Source organism: Buteo buteo, chromosome 8 (assembly GCF_964188355.1).
Source record: "Buteo buteo chromosome 8, bButBut1.hap1.1, whole genome shotgun sequence".
Lineage (NCBI taxonomy): Eukaryota > Metazoa > Chordata > Aves > Accipitriformes > Accipitridae > Buteo > Buteo buteo.
This window is the reverse complement of record NC_134178.1, coordinates 32,670,571-32,691,781: the sequence shown is the minus strand read 5'-3', so window position 1 is coordinate 32,691,781 and position 21,211 is coordinate 32,670,571. Positions and strand designations below refer to the sequence as shown.

General features: G+C 38.4%; 1 protein-coding gene across 1 annotated transcript in view; it reads left to right on the top strand.

Annotated features, from left to right (window-relative positions):
* The window catches only part of EPHA6 (EPH receptor A6), a 513,140-nt gene that overhangs the window by 253,793 nt on the left and 238,136 nt on the right, over positions 1 to 21,211 (top strand). Inside the window, exons 4-5 of the mRNA XM_075034050.1 lie at positions 8,438 to 8,593; positions 17,914 to 18,249. Of these exons, the coding sequence (XP_074890151.1) occupies positions 8,438 to 8,593; positions 17,914 to 18,249 (492 nt within the window). The remainder of the gene's footprint in view (positions 1 to 8,437; positions 8,594 to 17,913; positions 18,250 to 21,211) is intronic.

Below are 21,211 nucleotides of genomic sequence, written 5' to 3'. Positions count from 1 at the left end.
CTAATAGCTTCTGGTTTTTACCTAGGCAGCCTTTTCATTGACTCAGATGCCAGAAACAAATATGTTTCTCTCAAATTACTGACACATCTTCACTAGTCAGAGTATAATCACTAATTTCTTCCAGACATATCTAAGTGGCATGAAAGCTGCTTTTGTTTTGATTTTAGCCTGAGTTTGTTTTTCACTGTTGGAGCTTATACAGGCATACGTAAAAGTGCCTAACAAAATGAAACTATACAGTCATCTCTGGGTCCCACTTTAGGAAGGTGTATCTGAGCTAAACACACACACACAATAAGTTGCAGCAAGGTGCAATATAGCAACTTTCTCAAAAAAATCAACTGTATTGACTTATCAGTACAGTTTATAAAATGTGTTTAAGGGGTAATTTTAAACGGTTGCAGACCCTCTGTAAAGCAGTGTAGCCTGTATAATGAATAGCTTTTATTTTTATGGATATGGTCTTGATCTGTAGTTTCAGTGCTTGATATTTCCAATCAAATGAGCCTCTTCTCAGCTGCTTATAATTTTGCCAATTTTGTATTCATTCATGCTGAAACATTCTTACCTGCCATCTACCAGTTATAGTAGCAAATTTTATTTACTATGTTAGTTTTGGAAAAAATAATTCAGCTAGTTCTAAGAATTAAGTGAAAACCAAATTTTAGCAGTATTGAAAACATTTTCCATCTCTTTCTTTGAGTAGTACCTATGCATTTAGAATCATATTCTTAAATTCTAGTCTATGTGAAAGTTTTTAGGATGCTCTTTTTTATTTTTTCGAAAATACAAAAATGAGTCCTTAGTCAAGATTTTTTAAAGAAGAGGTTAACAGTATAGAATATACACCTACAGGAAAAATCTATAAATAAGGTGACAAATACAATGGGCAAGCAACCTGTGAAAGTATCATTCTGCTTGTGATTAACAAAGAGCACCAGTTACATATATTATTCTTACACTGTCACTTGTCTCTCTCTTGCTTGTAAGTTAAGGGGAAGCCAGAATATGGACAGTCTTCCGCCCAGATCTTTGAAAATCCTTCTATTACTAGGCAATGATAGTCTCCAGCAGCAATATGAAAAGCAACTTAAGTCACTGAGTAATTATTGCTCTGTGTGCGAAAAGCAAAGTTCAATAAGATAGTTTGTTGTCACACTGCAAAAGCTATTTGAGCCTTCTCAGTGGCAAACAAGGTGTTTCTCTTTGTTGTTATCAGAAGTCTTTAGCTGCCAACTTAAAAGTCTTTGAGAAGTAGCTGACAAAGCACCTTAAGAAGCACAGAATAGTATTCACCTGTGCTGTGTATACAGATCCCAGCTCTTTGATGAGCTATTGAATTGTATCTAGTATGACAGGCAGTGATAAAATTAGTATCATTGACTGTTCTCCTTGTCTGTGTGAATTTTTTGGATGAACCACAGTTTCTTCAAAAACATGGAGGTGACCTGAATCATTGCTCAAGTTATTCTATTGCAACTAATGTTTTACACAGAGAAAAACTGCATTGATGTAAACTGAAAATACTGTTTGATATATACCAATTATCTCTTTTGTCATTTCTTCTAATCATTTTAATAAACAACCTCAATAGAATATTGAAATATGGGAATGACAGAAAATAAGTCACTGGGGAAAAAAAAAGAATTATCAGAAAAAGAAAAAACAATTAATTTCATTTACCTATCTTAATTATGTAGCTATATTTGAGGAAGTAGCCTTATACCTGCCTTTTTCTTTCCTTTCTCTTGTTCCTCTCCGAAGTCAAGGTTGTGAGTAATGCTCTTATCTGTTCTCCACCTCAAAGAATATAAATACTAGAAAGCAGAAGATAGTCGCAAAAGAAGAGATTGACTGGAGCATACAAACACAGATGCATTTAAGTGCATGCTGAAACACACAGAAATATAATCCATCAAATTTACCACAAACAAAAAAGGAAAATCAGTCCATTGTCCCCCAAAAGTTGGGTCATTCTGTCACTGAGTTTCCTAGGGGTGTCTGTTTTCACCTCCTTACCATCTGTAGGAACTGAACCAAACTAGAGCCTTGCTTTCTTGAAACATGATGTCTTCTATTCTTGTGGTTTCAACTAACCAGCATGTTCCATAATCTATAATCTATCATGGCTGGTCTTCCTCCAATGGGTTCTTCATGATGCCTCATGTTTCTAGCAAATCCTCCTGCACAGTCTCCCCATCAGTTTGAACATGACCCAAAGTGAATTCCCTCTCTTTTCTCACAGTCCATTCATGACCTGAATAAAACAAGGATCACGTGAAGAGACAAGAAACATGAGATTACTTAATCTGATAGTACTCACAATCAAAGGTTGTCCTCATAGCTTCATTGTCCTAATTCTGTAATATCCTAATCTTGACTTTGTGATCACATTACGCCTTTTGTAATATACAATGTGCATCTTTTTTTCACTTGTTCTATATACTCCTTTGTTCTTTTCTAGAAACTTTTACAAAAATATAAATTGTTTAAAATAGTATTATAGTTCCTTGTTTCTGCACAGTGGTAGAATAGAACAGGCCTTATTGGATTGCCCTTTTTATAAAGTGCTCCAATATCAGAGGGGTAAGAGGACTTTAAAATTGGAGTAATTATATATTGACAGAATATAACAAATATGAAAGATGTCAGTCTCATAGTGCATTAGTGGGTTTCAGTAAGCAATTTAAAAAAAATGTATGAGGTGGAAAAGCATAGCAAATTATGTGTTTCAGAAAGATTAAAACACCTCTTCCTCAGCTACTGATGGTTGCCATTCATTGTAAATGACAACAGAGTCTTCTCTATTTTAATTTGATTGATGAGTTTTCAGCAAGCATAAAAATCCCATTTTCTTGAGAAATGTCTTCCCACACACAGACCAACAGTGTCAGACATACCTAAAAGTTGCTCCTAAGTTTCCTTTGGACTCCCCTTACTTCAACTAGCTTGATAACGGTCAATTCAGATGTTGTAAAACTGAAACAACTGAAAACTGGAATCAACTTCTTTCTTTCACAATAACATGCTCCCACAGGGCAGTGAAAAAATGCTCCTTTTTTTTAAAGCAACAAGGTTTATGACCACTAAGATGACCACCATGTTTGTATTTTCTGGATTTTGTGTCTATAACATCATACACCCCCCGGGGCTGGGGAAGAACTTACTGGTCATAACTGTCTGAAGCAGTAAAGACTCTTCTGCAAGAGAGCCCACAACTGCATTTTGTAGTAATTGACCCATGACCTTATTTACTGCACTGGGCAATTCAAAAGATCCTAAAAGTACTGTCCCATTCAACACGAGATGAAACCTTCACTGCCTGAATAATGCCACAAGACCAGGCCCTGCGGCCCACCAGCCTACACACAGGTCAGCCTTCGGCTGCCTTCCCCTGGATTGGGAAACGTGTCGGGTTTCCCAGTCAGATCTCAGCAAAGTATGGCTTTCTCTGCATTTGCTATAATACGGATCCAGCTATCATTTCAGGTTGTTGGGGCACTGCGGGGGCCAGTACCTCCTTGGGGGCCAGTAGTGGTGGGGGCTCCCCAGGCAGGGCCTGTCCCACCACCTTGGGCCTTTGGTGGTGGGCTAGGCCAGGCCGTCAGTCTGCGGGGGGGCGAGCTCTGCAGGGCCTACGGCCGGGCAGGGTAGGGCTGTGCCACGGCGGAGCTGTAGCCCAGGCAGGGACCAAGCCCTCAGACAAAAGCAGCTCCCACAGGCAGGGGTGGGCCCCATGACCACTGTCAGGGAGCCTTTCCCCACGGCCCCAGTGGGATGGGGCCGCCCTCAGCTGCACGGCCTCTGAGCTGGCCCTGAGCCCCCACCGCCAAAGACCTGGCAGGGGGATGCTCTTGGGGCCCTTCGGGGTGGTCACGGCCCTAGACTGACCGTGCAGCCGTGCATGGGGAAGGGCGGCTTCCCACAGCGTCTTGCACCACACGAGCCATCCTGTTTGGAACAGCTGAGATCGTGTCTCGTTTTAGGCAGTAAGTGTACAATGCACCTCGAAAGTTTTCCAGTCTGCTTCAGTACCTTTGCAAATAACATCACCAGTGCTAAACTGTTTTGCAGCTGCTTGATAAATGCCTTCTCCCACTCTCTGCCCAGGCTGGGAGGCTAGCAAGCCATGAATCACTTTCAAATCTTTCAGAGTTCACCAGAGCTTTGCGTAGCATTAATTTATCTTCATATGCATCTATGTAAAATACAAACAAAACTAAATGCTGTATATAAAACATTAAATAAGGAAAATGGTATTAATTACAAAGTTTCTGTAGTTTAAAAACTCATAGTCAAATCCTGATAAAGCTGTAGTAAAGCACGTTTATGGATGTGTTATCTTTTATGAAGCCAATTAAATTATCAGTGCTTCTCTGCATGATCTCCGGTATTTCATTGGAGAAAACTTTAGTGTCTTTGAATTGTTCATTCAGATACCCTGCTAATTACTTAACCATTAAGACAATGTATTATCTTCCCCCAGGCTTTACAAAAGTCAAATCTCATACAGTTCCTATAATTAGTAACTCACAAAGTCACTTCTGTTAGATAACATTAGGGAAAATAAGATGCCTCCCAGTGATTTGGAAGTTAGAAAAAAAATACTTTGTGGTAACAAAGATAAAAACAGACTTTAGGTTTTTTTTGAATAGTCATCCTTAGAAGCTTTTTCAGATAGCAGCTTTTCATAGTTTAAATTTTAGTTTACGCTAACATATGCACAAATAATTTGTGAAAATTATAGATGCAATAACTCTTAGCTAAGTGAAGAAAATGTTATGAGAAACTTTGAAAATACTGATTTATCAACCCATACAAAATGAAACTTTCTGCATACATAAACATCTGGAACAAACTTTTAACTTACTTGTAATATATTTACATAGGGTACAATTTTGCATGGGAAAGATGGCTTTTTTCCTTCTCCAAATATAAAACCACAACCTATTTATAGTTTAAAGTTTCTGAGTTTCTGATTTGCCCATCAGACAGTTTGTGCATTAAGTAATTTTGTGTGGCTGAAATCGCCACAGGAGAATAAACAATAGAAATAATAGGAAGGTAGGCAAAATCTGAGGAACTTCGTTAACATGAAGCGTGTAAGTAAGCCTATTGATTAATCCCTTTACAGAGTCGTATCCTAATCCTTATTTTAGACAGCATGTGACTTTAGGACTCTGAAGTTGAATACAACATCTAGTGCTCGTGTGTGGTTTGATATCACAACCTGCAGTCACACACAGTGATTTACATGCAGTAATGCAATCTGCAATCTCATAGCAGAACATTTACAAACCCCAATTTTACAAAATGTTATGCATAAATCAGAAATTACAATGGAATGCATATACCATTGACTCCTTTGTGCAATTTTCCTGTAAATTGTAATTGGAATTGCTGTGAGCTACAGTTGGCTGACAGTGGTCTTGTACAGCCTTAAGCTCCACGAAGACACTTGAGGCCAAAGGAACAGAGAGATTCTTTTTCTTTTCTTCAGGGGGAGATACATGTCTGAAATCATAGCAGTTGAGGCATTTCCTAAATGAGCTTTAAAAAACCTGGGCGGTAACTTCAGTGCTTGCAATTTTTCTGTAGAAAATTGGAAATTTAGCAATTGTTTTTGTTAATTGTGCCACCGAAACACAATATTTGCTAGCAGCGTTTAAGCTTAGATATGTACAGCAGCTGATGTGCTGTATTTCAGACTTGTGCTGCATCTTCATTGATTTTGATAGAGTAACAGTTTATTTTCTTTCACCTTGAATGTTGGCAATCAGCACTAAGTTATCCAGAGAGGTGGGTTATCCCAAGCTTGTGATCTTTTGGAGGTTTTCAGCTTGTGTTACTTTATCTTGTTTATGAAAGGCTGGTTTTTATTTGCAAGTATCCAATAATCATGGTTGTGTGATTCTACATTTGGACGGGGAGTGGGTTATCAACAGCTTTGTAAATTTATCCATAGAAAAGCTTCCCTGATATCTTCCTGTGCCTCAGAATTTGTGGTACATACCTGGCTTAATGGATAAATGTATTTGGGTTGGCTTTAGAAGAGGTAAAATGATCCACTTATTCATCCATTATTTTTTTCCCCATCTTTTCCATGAGTATGTATGTGCTTTCTTTTAAGAGGCATACCATATCAAAATCATAATTGCTTTGAATACGTTACAGAATACCATTTTAGAATAAAACATTTACTTTTTAAAATTGGAAATTAATCTTCTCCTAGAGTTTTATTTTGGAATAGCAAACTGCTTGAAGTTTAAACAAAGTATTTTTCTTCAAAGAGAATGCTGTGTTTCTTTTGATCCAAAGTGGTTTGTCATTTGTGGAACATAAGGGAAGAAGGAATGATTTCAGAACTGACAGACATGCATTTCAGAAGTAATAAGGACTTTAAAGTGCCCTCGTTTTACTTTGACTGAAACTGTAACCTGGAATTGCCAACTCTTTAATTACAAACTTATTTGTATCACACCACATGTATGAAAGATAGCTATTAAAAGCAAAAATTTAATATTCATCCTTAGATAAGCCAGGGCAGGGTTTGGGCATGAGAAAAGAAGAAAGGAGCAGGCAAGCGTAACACCCTTCCCCAATTTTGTCTTACCTCTTCTCTTCCTTCCTTCCAGCAAAGCTAAGAGGAGTCGGTGCCTTTGGCCTATATCTACAATGCTGCCTTCTTCCATGCACCAAACCTGCTGTCCTTCCAATCAGTAGAAAATTACCACTCGCTATAATCATAATTGTATCAGACCAGTAGCCTTCTTTCAAGGGGAAAATCCCTGCTGTTCCCACCCCTCTTATCTTTAACACCAGACGTACTTTTTTTTTCTTTGTCAGTGACAGCAGGGCAGGATTCCTCCCTAATGTCTCTTCAGCAAAGTCAGAAGAACACATTGGGAAGAGAACTGCTGAAATTGTTGGGTCAAAATTAAGCTCTTAAAATCACATCTGAAAAATTGGCTCTTGGATTCTGATAGGCAGTCAACTGTTATGTTTTTTGGTCCCATCTTCTCACTCCTTTTCCCTCAGCTACTACTGAAACTGCTTTTATATCAAGCAAGTCCTTTGGAATCAGAAGCAAAACTGATCTGTGTATATGTTACCTAAGAGTTAATACTTTTTAATAACTCAATATGAACTGATAGTGCATCCATAAAATGTGTACTTTGGGGTACTTTTTAGAGAACACCTCATCTGAATATTTTTATTTTGTCTCATTACAAGAGAATGAAGTACTGCCTAGTTCATCAAGCAAGGTAAAGAAAATAGTCTTGAATATGTCAAAATAAGAAAAAGCCACATGCATTTTCAAAATGATATTTTTCACAATGGTTTCCATCATACTGCTGGAGGAGTCAGAAGGAGTATGAGTCTGTACAGTCCATACATGTTTGAGTTGCTCTTTCATTTGTTTCAGTTCTGTTTTCAGATGGGGAAGCCAGAAGATAGTAACTGCAATACATGCTGGCATGTGTAAATGTGGTAGCTGGCAGGAGAGAGGAAGAAATCTCTGTTTAAACATGTGTGATGAAGCCTGAGGATGGTGTTAAAATAATATTTTGTAATGCAGACCTGGCAGATTTATGATAATATTTATTTTAATGAATTGTTTCTGCTTTAAAGGCCTGCAAAAAGGCACATAAGGTTGTGCTGTGGTTAGGAATGGCAGGGACCCCCATGCTCCAAGTAACTGGGGATGTGGTGAGCTCTGACCATCGCAACATCCCCCGTCCCCAGGGCAGCTGCTATCCAGGTTGTCTCCTGACAGAATTAAGAGTACTCTCATACTTGTGGTAGTTTGTGCTAGGTGGTATTGTCATTTCCTTCCTACACCTCTGAGGGTGGTTATTCCAGCACCTCCCAGCCTCTCCTGACATCAGGGTGCAGAGGACACAGATGATGTGGCCCTTCTGTCAGAAGCTTCTCAGGGGACCATAGGCAAGTCAGATACATCTGTAAAAATACAGGGATGTCATCCTTGTCTCATCAAGGCATTGTGAGGGTGAATATATTAAGCATTGCAAGTCTCCATTACTTACATAAGGAAGCCGTATAAATAGCTTTGGTGGATAAGAAGTTATCTCACTCTTTCTTATTAACAGATGGAACCTACATAAAAAATAGATAATGTGCTTTTGTTTAGTGATATTAGTGAAGTTGTCTAGATAACAATTTCCAGCAGCAGTGAGGACTGTCTGTAAATTTGAAAGCTGTCTCTTTTAATGATTTCCCATTATATACCAAGAACAGATTTTTTATTTTTTTTTAGTCGATATACCAAAGTAAAAACTGTGAAGAATTGTATGATCAAAATAGCATATATATCTAGGCTGGAAAGGAAAGAAGGTGCATTATAACTTCACAGAACAGATTTTACTTAGGACCAAAACTTGCTTCTATTAATGAAACTTATTTTCTTGTTTTGCAGCTTGCAGGCCAGGATTCTATAAAGCATTTGCTGGAAATGTAAAGTGCTCCAAGTGCCCTCCACACAGTTTGACTTACATAGAAGCAACTTCTGTCTGTCAGTGTGAGAAAGGTTACTTCAGAGCTGAGAAGGACCCACCAACTATGGCATGTACCCGTAAGTCTGATTAGTACTAGTGTCTGCAATTCTCTTCTCCTGTGCCTCATTTATTTATTTTTGTATTTTAAAAAAATGACATGAGTGTGTACATTTTGTGAAAAATTCCATTCAAGGTAACCAAAAGAGATTTTTTAAATCAAAATTCAAACAGCATATTTCTATTTACTCTAGATATCCCTAAAAATACTCTCAAGTTTCTTAGTTTGGTGACTTTTTAACTTGTAGTTCTGAGAGAAAATACAAGGTGTGTAATCATTGTCATATAGATAACAATGTTGAGTTTTAGCTACCAGTATGTATTTTAAATACATGAAAATATGCTTGTACAAAAACTTTCAAAAAACTGAGGTGTCACATAAAGAAAAATACTGGTATGACATACTTTGCTGTCTCCCCAGATTTAAAAGAAAATTATAAGACAAATATCATCCCAACACAATCACATAAAAACTAAACTCTCTAAAAAAGACAAGAAAAATCATAAAAAGAAAGAAAAAAGATGTATCCAATCAAAAGGAAATACAATTAAACCATCTTGCATATCATCTTCTTTCAACAGTTATTCCCTCTTAAACAACTGTGATAATGAAAATTCTTTAGATTTTTTTTATAATTTTAAAAATACAACATTTTGTGATTTTTTACTAACCTAAATTTTTCATTAAGACAAAACTAATGCCCAGCAAACTGGGGTCAGAAATTCTGACTGAGAAGAGAATTTTATTACTTTGATCAATGCACTCCTGTCTAGAAACATAAAGCACAAATTTTCTTTTCACTTAATAAAATATTTCTCATAGATTTTCATACGTGGTTCATTACTCACTGGGATTCATTTATTGATCATACAGCAACTATTGTTTAATCTCAAAACTGGGAACAAACAGAAGCTTCTAAAAATCTGTGTGTGAAATACTATACATAAAAAATCCAATTATTTAATAAAGACGATTAAAATCTGTTTGCAAAATTTTCTAAGATACCTAGTTTCCTGTGTAGCATTTTGTTAGCTCTTTTGGTGAAGGATTTGATTGTAGCACATTTTGTGCCACAGTCCTCTTGTTAAGAGAAGTCTAAAAAAATTAACATGTTAAATGCATGAAGTATTTTAACAGACTAATTATACAAAAAGCTTAAAAGATAAAACTGTATAAATAACCATAATAATGTTGCAATAACCATCAGTGTATAGTCATAATTTTGATATATTTAGACTGCGTAAGGCAGCACCATGTAAAAATAACTGAGATGACAGAATTGATCTACTACTAGCAGAGCTGAACTGCTTCCTGTGCTCATGCTCGTCTCTCCACTTGGCACTGTACTGGGAAAATTGGGAATATACCAGGTAATTTAGAGCTGATTTACAAAGTCATAGGCACTCTGTAGTCCTGAGGTCATTACATAGACCAAGACATTGTCCATCCACTAAATGGGAGTGATGGTCACGAAAAATGGCATTCCTCAGATCCAAGGCACTTAGCAGAAAGTTGTCTAATCTAACAATGGAGTTTTCAGAGGCGAAGATTAAGTTCCAGCCTCCAACTACTTAAGGGACATAGAGACCAGAGAGGCACCCCAATCAAATGCTCACAGTCTGCTGTCAGTTTACTCTGGAGCAAGGCACATAGGCCTATCACAAAATATGTGAGGGAATAAGCAATGCTGTTTCAGACTTCCTGCAGGAAAATGGTGATTACAAATAATTCCACTAAAATGAGTGCCCCAAGCACAGGCCATTAAAAACTTACCCACAGAACTAACACACATCCCAGGCACTCTTGACAGTTTCATGCTTAGAAGGATGGTTTCACTCATGCATTATGCAGATGTGGTTCCATATTATTTATAAGTCATTGATTTTTCATCTCCAAAAGACAGTTCTTCTCTGAAAAAATTACTCATACATGGTATTATGTTTCCATAATTATCTTTTAGGGCACAATTTTAAGCCCTGCTACCCATTAGTATTGATAAGGTAGAGAGGAGCATGAGAGCCCTGTGGCATCAGTGAGCAGGTACCTATAACACCCTGGTGCTTTCCCAACAAAAGCAGGGTGCCGAGAGCTGCTTTGGCCAAAAACTGTCAGGGAAAACTTGCTGCCAGACCTCTCTGTTTCTGCTGAGGATGTCAGCCAAAGCAGCCGAGTGAGTGGAGGCAGGAAAGAAATCAACTGCAACAGAGGTACCAGTGCCCTATCTCACCCCAACTTGGGAGAAATAAGAAATAAAGCAGACAGTGAACCACATTCTAGTTTCTGCCTTGCTCTTGGTTCAATGCCACCATGCATTGCTTCTCATTCAGCCTAGGCTGCAAGGTATCAGTACTTCATTGACTGTAACAGCAGATGTATTCATCTTATACCTACCATGATGGTTATTTCACTAATTGTCAGCTCTGCAAATGACACCAAGACTCTTGACAGGCAGACTGCATTCTTATCCTCTTGCACATCATCAGTAATGAAGAGTCTGCAGGCCAAATTATTCCCTAAGTGATATCTTTAGCCCCACTGCTTTCAAATTATGCTCTCAGTTATTAAAATTATGTTTCTGTCATAAATACAACCTCACTGCCTTCGGTGGGTCTGTGTAGATGTGGCTAATTTGAATGTAATAAACAAAGATACAGATATGAGTAGAATTTAGATTGTTCCTTCCAAACTGTCATGCTTTACTGTAATAAAAGGAGTTGAAAAGTTAGAAAAAAAAATGAGCCGATTTGACTAAATAGAGGGAAAAGGCTGTACAGTAAGAAAATGCTTTTTCTACATAACCACTTTTGGGGCAGATCTGCATTTTTTATGTTCATTTGCAAATTTGTATCCTGACATGTGAGATGTGACATAAGAGATGAGAAATTTTTATTGTGACTTTCTAAATGAAAGTTGTTCTTGAATGAAACACAGAATGAATAGTGGATTCCCCTTATCGTGGAGGCTCACACAATCAGATTAAACAGGTGTTAAACTCAATGAAATATATTCTTCCGTCAAAATCATTTAGAACAACAACAACAGTCTGTCCTGGTTTCAGCTGGGATAGAGTTAATTGTCTTCCTAGTAGCTGGTACAATGCTATGTTTTGAGTTCAGTATGAGAATAATGTTGATAACACACTGGTGTTTTCAGTTGTTGCTAAGTAATGTTTAGTCTAAAGTCAAGGATTTTTCAGCTTCTGATGCCCAGCCAGGGAGAAAGCTGGAGGGGCACAAGAAGTTGGGAGGGGACACAGCCAGGGCAGCTGACCCAAACTGGTCAAAGGGGTATTCCATACCATGTCATGCCCTGTATATAAACTTTGGGGTGGGGGGGCATGGGGGATCACCAGTTGGGGACTAACTGGGCGTCGATCGGCGGGTGGCGAGCAATTGCATTGTGCATCACTTGTATATTCTAATCCTTTTATTATTACTGTTGTAATTTTATTAGTGTTATAATTATCATTATTAGTTTCTTCTTTTCTGTTCTATTACATCGTTCTTATCTCAACCCATGAGTTTTACTTCTTTTCCTGATTTTCTCCCCCATCCCACTGGGTGAAGGGTAAGCGAGTGAGCGGCTGCGTGGTGCTTAGTTGCTGGCTGGGGTTAAACCACAACAGTCCATTTTGGCGCCCAGTGTGAGGCACCAACATTTGAGCTGGGCAGCTCAACCCCCAAACCATGGCTTCTAGGTTTTGGGGTTTTTTTTCTCTTGGTCGAAAAGTTTTGGTCTCCATCAGGGCAGGCATACCTGCCAAACCCCTTACAAATTTCCTCATAATCAAACATTTTGAACCACCTGTGTTTGTACCTATTTGATTTGCTTCCCCAAGTCCTGTAAAGCAATATGCCTAAGATAGGTAGATATTTTAGTCTCTCTCTTCATTCCTGTATAGGGTTAGACAGTATTCCTCACTCCAGAGTTTTTCCTCAGTACTGGAAAACGTGCATATGCAGCATTATGGAAAATAAGGACCTTGATTTAAGAGACTATGAAATTAAGAGTTTAGCTTCATGCATCCACTTTTCAAGATGAGCTTCAAATCTGTTAGGGGAGAAGCCGCTGTCCGAGCACTCACCCACGGATCAAGGAGTTGCACGTACACCACCTCAGGCTTTAACTGCAGCGGGCGAGTCCAGCGAGCCGACGGGTGCCCCTTCCGACCCCTCACACACACACACTCGGGTGCTGCCTCGTCCCTCAGGCTCCACCCTCGGCTCCCTGAAGCAGAATCTCTAATCAAGCCCTTCAAAATAAAAAGCATAATTTACTCTATCTATGGTGCACAAATTTAGACAGCTCAAGCTGGGTGCCTCCAGAGAGGGGCCTCAAACACTGAAAATCCTGGTTGTTATAGGTTTGTGTGGCGTGGGGGTTCTTTTTTGTTAGCGGGGGAGGGGCCACAGGGACGGCTCCCGCCAGAAGCTACCAGAAGCTTCCCTGGCTCCAAGCCGGACCCGCCTCTGGCCCAGGCCGAGCCCATCAGCGACGGTGGTCGCGCCTCTGGGAGAACAGTTAAGAAGGGGAACCGGATTGGGATGTGAGAGGAACCCCTCTGCAGACACCGAGGTCAGTGAGGAAGGAGGGGAGGAGGTGCGCCGGAGGAGGGGATGCCCCTGCAGCCCATGGTGGGACGGGACGGCAGGCTGTCCCCCCCCAGCCCAGGGAGGGGAGCGGAGGCCCCCCAAGATGGCCACGGCTCCACGGGAAAGCCCGCGCTGGAGCAGTGCGTGACTGAAGATCGGCCCGCGGAAAGGACCCGCGCCAGGGAAGTTTGTGAGGAACTGCTGCCCGCGGAAAGGACTCACGCTGGAGAAGTTGGTGAAGGACTGTCTCCCGTGGGAGGCACCCCACGCTGGAGCAGGGGACGGGTGAGGAGTCCTCCTCCCCCGAGGAGGAAGGAGCGGCAGAGACAAGGTGTGGGGAGCTGACCCCAACCCCCACCCCTGTTCCCCTGCGCTGCCAGGGGGAGGAGGCAGAGAGAGCTGGGCATGGGAGGGAGGGCTGGGGGGAAGGTGTTCTGAGGTTTGGGTTTACTTCCTAATATCCTTGGTTTGATTTGATTGGTAGTAAATTAAATTGATGTTGTTTCTTCCCCAAGTTGAGCCTGACTTTGGCCCGTGACCGTAAGTGGTGACTGATCCCTCCCAGTCCTTATCTCGACCCACGAGCCTGCCTTTATATTTTCTCCTCATCCCACGGTGGCCAGGGTAGGGGGGAGTGAGCAAGCAGCTGCGTGGTGCTTTGTTACCGGCTGGGCTGAAACCACGACACTGGGCAATCATACTCCTACAATCTAGGTTCTCACTCCTCACACCGTAGTCTGGTCCAAGAGTAATATGTGGGTCTGGGGTCTGGTCTCTGTCATGGGGTCCTTTTCATTGGGTCTCTAGGCAGGTTCTTTTACTTTCCTGTATTTTAGGCTAGTTGTTACTATGTCTCCTCCTCCAATCAGAAAATAGGTCAACATAAAACAAAAGCATTAAGCAAGATATGAGTTCTGCTTTATCATGAACAACTACTTTTAAGCAGTTAAACAAAGTCCTTAACATCCTCCAAAACATATTAACAGCTTCTATAATTTATATACATTCCTGTGCTATTATAGCCTCACAATCTTATCCTATTATTGCCATGCACTGTTTACATCTTGTTTGGGTGTGGTCTGCATGCTTATTTAGCTCAGCTTTGCCACCTTCCGCAACAAATCTAATTTCATTAATTCCGTGAAAGTGCATACTGTATGCTTTTCCAAAATTGTACAGTTCCCATTTTTACTTCATGTAACTGTATTTTGTAAAAGAAGAGTGTGCATTTTGCAGAAAAGCATAATAGAAATCTGATTTTAATAAGAAGAATGAAAATTACATTAGTATATATTGGTAATCTCTTTCTCCTAGCTTTTTTTCATTTGATTGGCACTTGTTATCTATCTCTTGCTGCTACTCTTTCTCCTTATTGTATTTCTTTGCCGTATGCTAGTACTCTATCAGTGATCTCTCTGCATACACAGTGAGCAACAAATAGCATCATACCTAATCCCCTGTCTGATTAGTCTGTACGTAAACTCTAACATTTCCCACTATAATGTAATTGGATAAATTGATCCATTCTTTCAAGGTCAAAAGCAGGCAGGCTTATATTGGGTGCCTGAGCCTGAATGCATCTCTTTTCTTGTTATGCTTAAACAATTTTGAACCCAACAAACTTGTGCTCTGTTCAATAACCTCTGCCACAAACTGTATCCTCTATTTTTAAGAGTTAACATTGTATTCCAGCAGCAAAATCAAGCAACATGCTTGAAGCCTTCAACTCTACTGCCTCTATTGTTATTTTTATATATACACTTGTTTGCAATTCATCATTACGCTCAGACTTGGAGTATTGGTTTGCAGTCACTGACTTCCATTCTTCCTACCTGCCTCACAGAAAAAGAAGTGATTCTGAAAAGGAAAAAATGTAATACAGCATTCTATATCAAGTGACACTACTTATCTACGCTACATGTATGTACGTATATAAAAAAGCAAATGTCAACTCAAAGGGTACAGCCAGATGCCGATTCTGAGTATTCTCAGATGATGGTTAATTTTTGTCCTTCTGCTGCAAATTCAGTAGTCAAATAACACACACTCCTAAGAGTCCAATAGTTGGTAATGGACAGTTCTCACTTAAAAACCAACAAAGTTTTTTCCAGAGAGTCATCACTCTGTAGTGTTTAAAATACTGCATTGCCTTCATTGCAATGCTGCCTCACATTCTGCAGCATTGGGTTTGCTCCTGTCTCCTTCCATAAAGGGCAAAATGCACTTCACCTTCACAGAGGGAGAGGATACGCAAAGCAAGATGAGCTGCAAAGCACTGCATGAGGCATAAACTCAGCTCTGTTGCTTTTGGAGTGGGCCTGCTTCTCTGTAAGACATCAATGCCAGTCTACTCCACAGAGAGTGTAGAAATACTTCTTACTTTATAATTTGTAAATGAAGCAAAAGACATTGCTCACACTCAGGCTGTGTTTCCTTTAAGAAGCAGAAGAGCTGCTCATCCATCTGAACTGTGTTTTACTCTTTTGCATAAAATCCAAGGTCATGAATCTTGCTGTGAAGAAAGGTTCCATCATTTTCACCAATATACTTGTTTTCTTTAAAAATCAATATAAGGAAATCCCTGAGAGCTTTGCACACAGATGCCTGCAGAAGGGTTATTGCTGCCAAGTTTTTCCAATGTGTCAAATAATCTTTGTATAGTTTATAAATGATAACAAAGCAGTCAGGCCACATTCATAAAAGCCCAGTGACACATAATTTAGCTGAATCTGAGGATTAGAATTAATTGTCTCTCTTTGTTCCAAGTTCTAAATCTTAGTAAATGATTCACTGCATGTCATTACAGCTTAATATTTGCATGAAATCACAGTTTAACTGGCATAATTTAACAGCAATTAAAAAGCTATTTAATCATCATGCAAATTGGCATGAGGGGCCTTGAGTATGAAGTGTGTCTGAGGTTTTTTTCAGTATTTGCAGGCGGACAGTCATATACTTTCAGACACCTCTAACATAATTGGTAATGTTCTCCCTATTCATTGAAATGTGAATGTACAATAATTCATGTTTTCTCTTACAATTGAGGATTAAGTCCCAAATCATGAATATAACAACCTTGACTCTCTAGTACAAATAAAAATTATTTTTTTTTAAAAAGTCTATTTTATCTACTGTATTGGTTCTTCTACTGATGCCATCTACATATAGTACAACAAAAATCGGATAGAAAATTAAAATTGACAAAGCCAGACAAAACTCTCCTATTGCCTGAATTCACATTAATTCCTGATTTGGCCTGCCAAAGTTGAAGTAACATAAAAAACCTGAGCTGTGATGACCCATTGTCATAGTATCTATAGTTTATGTAAGATTAAATTTAAGCCAGTTTTAAAATAATGGCTCCAATTCTTTGAGCAATTACACACTTGCTTAGTTTTAAGTGCATGAGTATTACCAATTATTTCAAGGGGATTACTGATCCACTTAAACTTGTGCACATATGTAAGTGCGATTAAGGCTCATCCTCCATATTCCTAAAACTCCTCATTGGTTTTAACAGTGGGAATTTGTTAAGACCAGTCATTATTTAATTATCACAGAATGTTTTTAGAGGAAACATAATTATTCCTGTCTTCTGCACATACATAATAAGGGCTGAAGCTGAAGTAATCTGTGCTAGTTTTAGCTTATTCTGATGTCAGGACTATTCTCCAGAGTAGCTAGAACCATCAACCTCGCAGTAATTTTATGGGAAGTTTAGAGATTTGTAAATCTGAGACACTCTATGGTTGTAGGGGCTTTTGGACCACATCACCATCTTCAAGACCGTACCTCATCTCTGTTTTCCACGCCGTTGGAAAATCATGTATCAATATAATTAGCCTTTGTTAACAAGTTCTATTTATAAATACTTATTACAGTATTTCAAATCCGTCAGTGTTAGACTTATCACAAGGTCACAGTCAAAGACCAGGAAGGAAATACTAAAAATATTCTCTGTGACCATAAAAATTGCAAATTACAAATATAATTTTCATCTGACGGGTTCCAGAAATATTGATCTTCAGTACAAATGAGCCACATACCATTCAGCTAAATGATTTCTTGATATGCTGAAAAATATCTGGTCTTTACTGTCTGGGGCTTTTTGGCTGCTATGAACTCTTCACAGATAGATATATGAATATATATATGCCACCTAACTCTGTTAACGAACAGCAGCAAAGAAATCCCTGGGGATAAGCAGTGAAGGATAGAAGAAATATCTGGCACTAAAGAACTAATACAAACAATTTTGGCCCTTGTAGTTATTCCAAAGCTGTTATTTATTTATTTTTCAATTTGACTCTTAAAAAACATCAAAGATTATAAGTATCAGAAAAGCCTACATTACTAGACATAAAATAAGGAAATAAATTTTGTGGTTAAGGTCTACCTCAGTGTCCCACAAGATCAAGAGGTATTTAGTGCAAATTTGTGGTATCAAGTCTAGGTTTGACATTCCCAAGTAATTTTTATGTTGCCATAAATTATTTCTGAATTAATTGTAATTTATTTAGATTATTCAACTTTTTATGATCTCACCCATTTATTATTCCTGCTTAATTTTTAAGGATAGTAAGTATTCAGATAATTTTTAATTTTTACATTGAGTTTGTTAATGAAACATAACTCTTTTAGCTTCTGTTTGCAAATAATTGCCTTAAGACTAATATGTTTTTTCATGGGTTTTTTTCTTCAAAATAGACAACTGTCACTTAATAGGCTTTCCCCTCCTTCTCTGCAGGGCCACCTTCTGCTCCAAGGAATGTGATTTTTAACATTAATGAAACAGCTCTCATGTTGGAATGGAGCCCCCCGAGTGATACTGGAGGAAGAAAAGATCTCACTTACAGTGTCATCTGTAAGAAATGCGGGTCAGATGCCAGCCAGTGTGAGATTTGTGGGGGAGGTATCCGTTTCATCCCCAGGCACACAGGTCTCATCAACTCCTCTGTGACAGTGCTTGACTTTGTGTCGCATGTGAACTACACCTTTGAAATAGAAGCCACAAATGGGGTCTCAGAGCTGAGTTTCTCTCCCAAGCAGTTCACAGCTATCACAGTTACCACAGACCAAGATGGTAAGTCCCAGCACTGCATGTCTCTTACTGTGCCCCTGTCATCTATGCACTTATTAGGGGGTTCTTTTTGTTTCTTGGAAGTCTGGGTCAGCAAGCTAGGATGTTTTGCAGATTGTTAAATGTTTTTGACTGCTTTTGGTGAGGACTTCCAGCTTCTGCTGATGAGGACATTAAATGCTTTTGGCAGTTGGCCCTTGACCCCATTACACAGGGCACAAAAACATACCTCCTGTTTAAAATTAAGTGGAGGCTTTAACTACCTGAGACTAACTGTATCAGTGGTTCAATGGAACCTGAGTCTGCGTCTGGTGCTTTTCCAAGTCTTTCCTATGATTTCAGTTTTGAAAGAGGAAACCACCACAGGTTATCCATTACAATTTCACAATTCAAAGGTGAAATGAAAGTGAACTTGCTTCCTTTAGTATCCATGTTTCATAGTACTAATACAGCATGCTTCACTGTAAGATATGTCAACATCTGTATGAGCCATTTCTTTAGGTGAGGTATCCTAACAGACTTTTTCCTTTAATTGCCCACTTTGCATCATTGTTTTTGAGCTTTTTCTTCCCCCCCTTTCAGTTCAGATTCATGTTCAAGGTCAACCTTTATGAGAAACATGGAAACTAAAACAGCCCTATATTTTTGTTTACTTCTGCAACTTTTTCCTCTTCCATCTTTAGAAATACTTACTATGCCAGGAAACAGCATCATGGGTTACCAACAAAGTAGTAATCTATATAGCAGTGTTATCTTCTGGCTTGTGTTACTGTAGATGAGAAGGTTATTTCAAAATTATCCCTTGCTGACATTTGTTCCAGAAATGTTTTTCACCTACTGTGCAGTGACATTGCAACTCTAGCTGAAGCATTTAATGTAGAACATGAACTGAACTGGCAACACTACTGTTTTGAGTAGAAGGCCTTTGATAATATGAAAGTATTTAGTAAAAGTGCTAATGTTCAGGAGGACCCTGTTACGTTCCACTTGTAGGAAGGCCCTGGGTTCTTTCACTGATCAGCCTAGCAAAATTCTTCTTATCTGCATATGTGGGACAAGTAGTTTTGTTGATGAGTAAGTAATGACTTGTTTGCCTTTGGGCATACAAAAATTAACAGTTTGCTGTGATGATGATGATGATAATGATGGTAATACTAATAATATTCATGAAAATGGATTAGAAAAAGCACAAAAACTACTCACTCACCGTTCATGTGATGATGGTAACAGAAAGGCTAATTACGTAAGATGCCTAATGATACATGCCTTGCACTGAGAATTGCCTTAAGCTCTTAGGCTACCTATCATGTTGCAAACCTGTATCTCTTTTCCTTTCTCATTAAAGGCAAAAAACATGGTGCCAGAAACTACCCCTATGTCTGCTTATTTTTAGATGTTTTGTTACATGGTACTAAATGCAAGGCACCAAGCATGCAGAAGTGGAGGTCACCAGAGATACAGTTTGTTTTTAAACTGGCTAACAGCTCTGTGAACATAGGTTGTGATGTGTACTTAAGTGGTGGGCTTGTAAAAAATATGTCTTTTGCTGTTGTCTGTTCCTGGTTTAAGGATATAGATTTTCACTGCAGTTTGCTCAAAGCAGGGAAAAGACCAATGTTTTGATAATTTGTGACACACTGACAGTAAACTCTAGAGTGTAGAGTGCTTGCATTCCCTGTAATAATTCTTACATTACTAAAAATGCTGTTGGAAGGGCTTCAGAGAATTTAAGACCAGATTTACAGAATATCTGTCAATTTATTTGGATATAAAAAGACACCTTTGCAGGAGAAAGCATTGTAATAAATGAAATGGAGGCATCTATAAAACATAGTTATAAAGATAAAACTATTTTTGTAGGCTTACAAAATATGTAGTTGTTTAAAATCATAAGCACGGTAACTGTATATTTAGAGAGAAAGATAGTGTCATATGAAATATTGAAGAAAATTAATGGCATTTTCATTGATGGAAATTATTGAGAGGACAATAAACATTTTTGTGAGTTACTTTTAGTCATAAATAAGAAGTGATACAGAGAAAGCTAGGTTATCTAACCTCAGAAAAGGAAGCTGTAGAACTAAAGCTTCAGAACATTACGGGGATTTTATTAATGTTTATAAATTACATAGAAGTTCTCAGATAAAAGGATTAGTGACCTTTTTTATTTTTATTGTTAGCCAGCTATCAGTAAACAATTTATAGTTTTGCTTTTGCCATATTTACCAAAAACACTAAATAATCGCCTTTATATTGCATTTCTTTTTATAGCTACACCACCAAATAGTAAATTCACTGTTACAGTCTTTCCTTACAATCTTAATTATACTGAAATGGCCAGCACTTATTGCATGGTGTTGCAGGTTTGTGCACATGTTCATATAAAACAAAGATCCAAGATTATATGCATGATGTGACAACAAACCAAAAATATCTTAATGTGTACAAGGGCTGCGTTACCAGAAGTCCAAACATATTGGTTTAAAACAATTTTTCTCCTTTGATGTGTGTCTAATATGAAAGATCTAGATCTATAATAAATTATACCTACACAATATATTTATTCCATGTTCATACTACCTTTTTATGCGTAATCTTTCCATACATACTGTTTTAATGCTTTTGGTATACACGTTTTATGAAGTACTAGACCTCTTTATAAATACATAAATTGTTTTATTCAATTGTCATATCTTTGTAAAGAATATAGAACAATATCTTCAGCTATTGTAAACCTAGACCCTTCTGTTAGCTACAATACTTTACAATAGCTAAGGAGCTAGCATTTTATTTTCTTTGAGCATATTGGATTTACTTCCCTCTAGTGGCCCCTTCGTTTTGATGGTTTATGTGAAATTAACAGTTTCTTCTTTAGACATGCAAAATTATTTGTTTGTTCTTGGGGGCTTTTTCTCTCTTTTTGGAGAAGATACTACTGTTGGCATTTTCCTCAATAAAGTAGTGC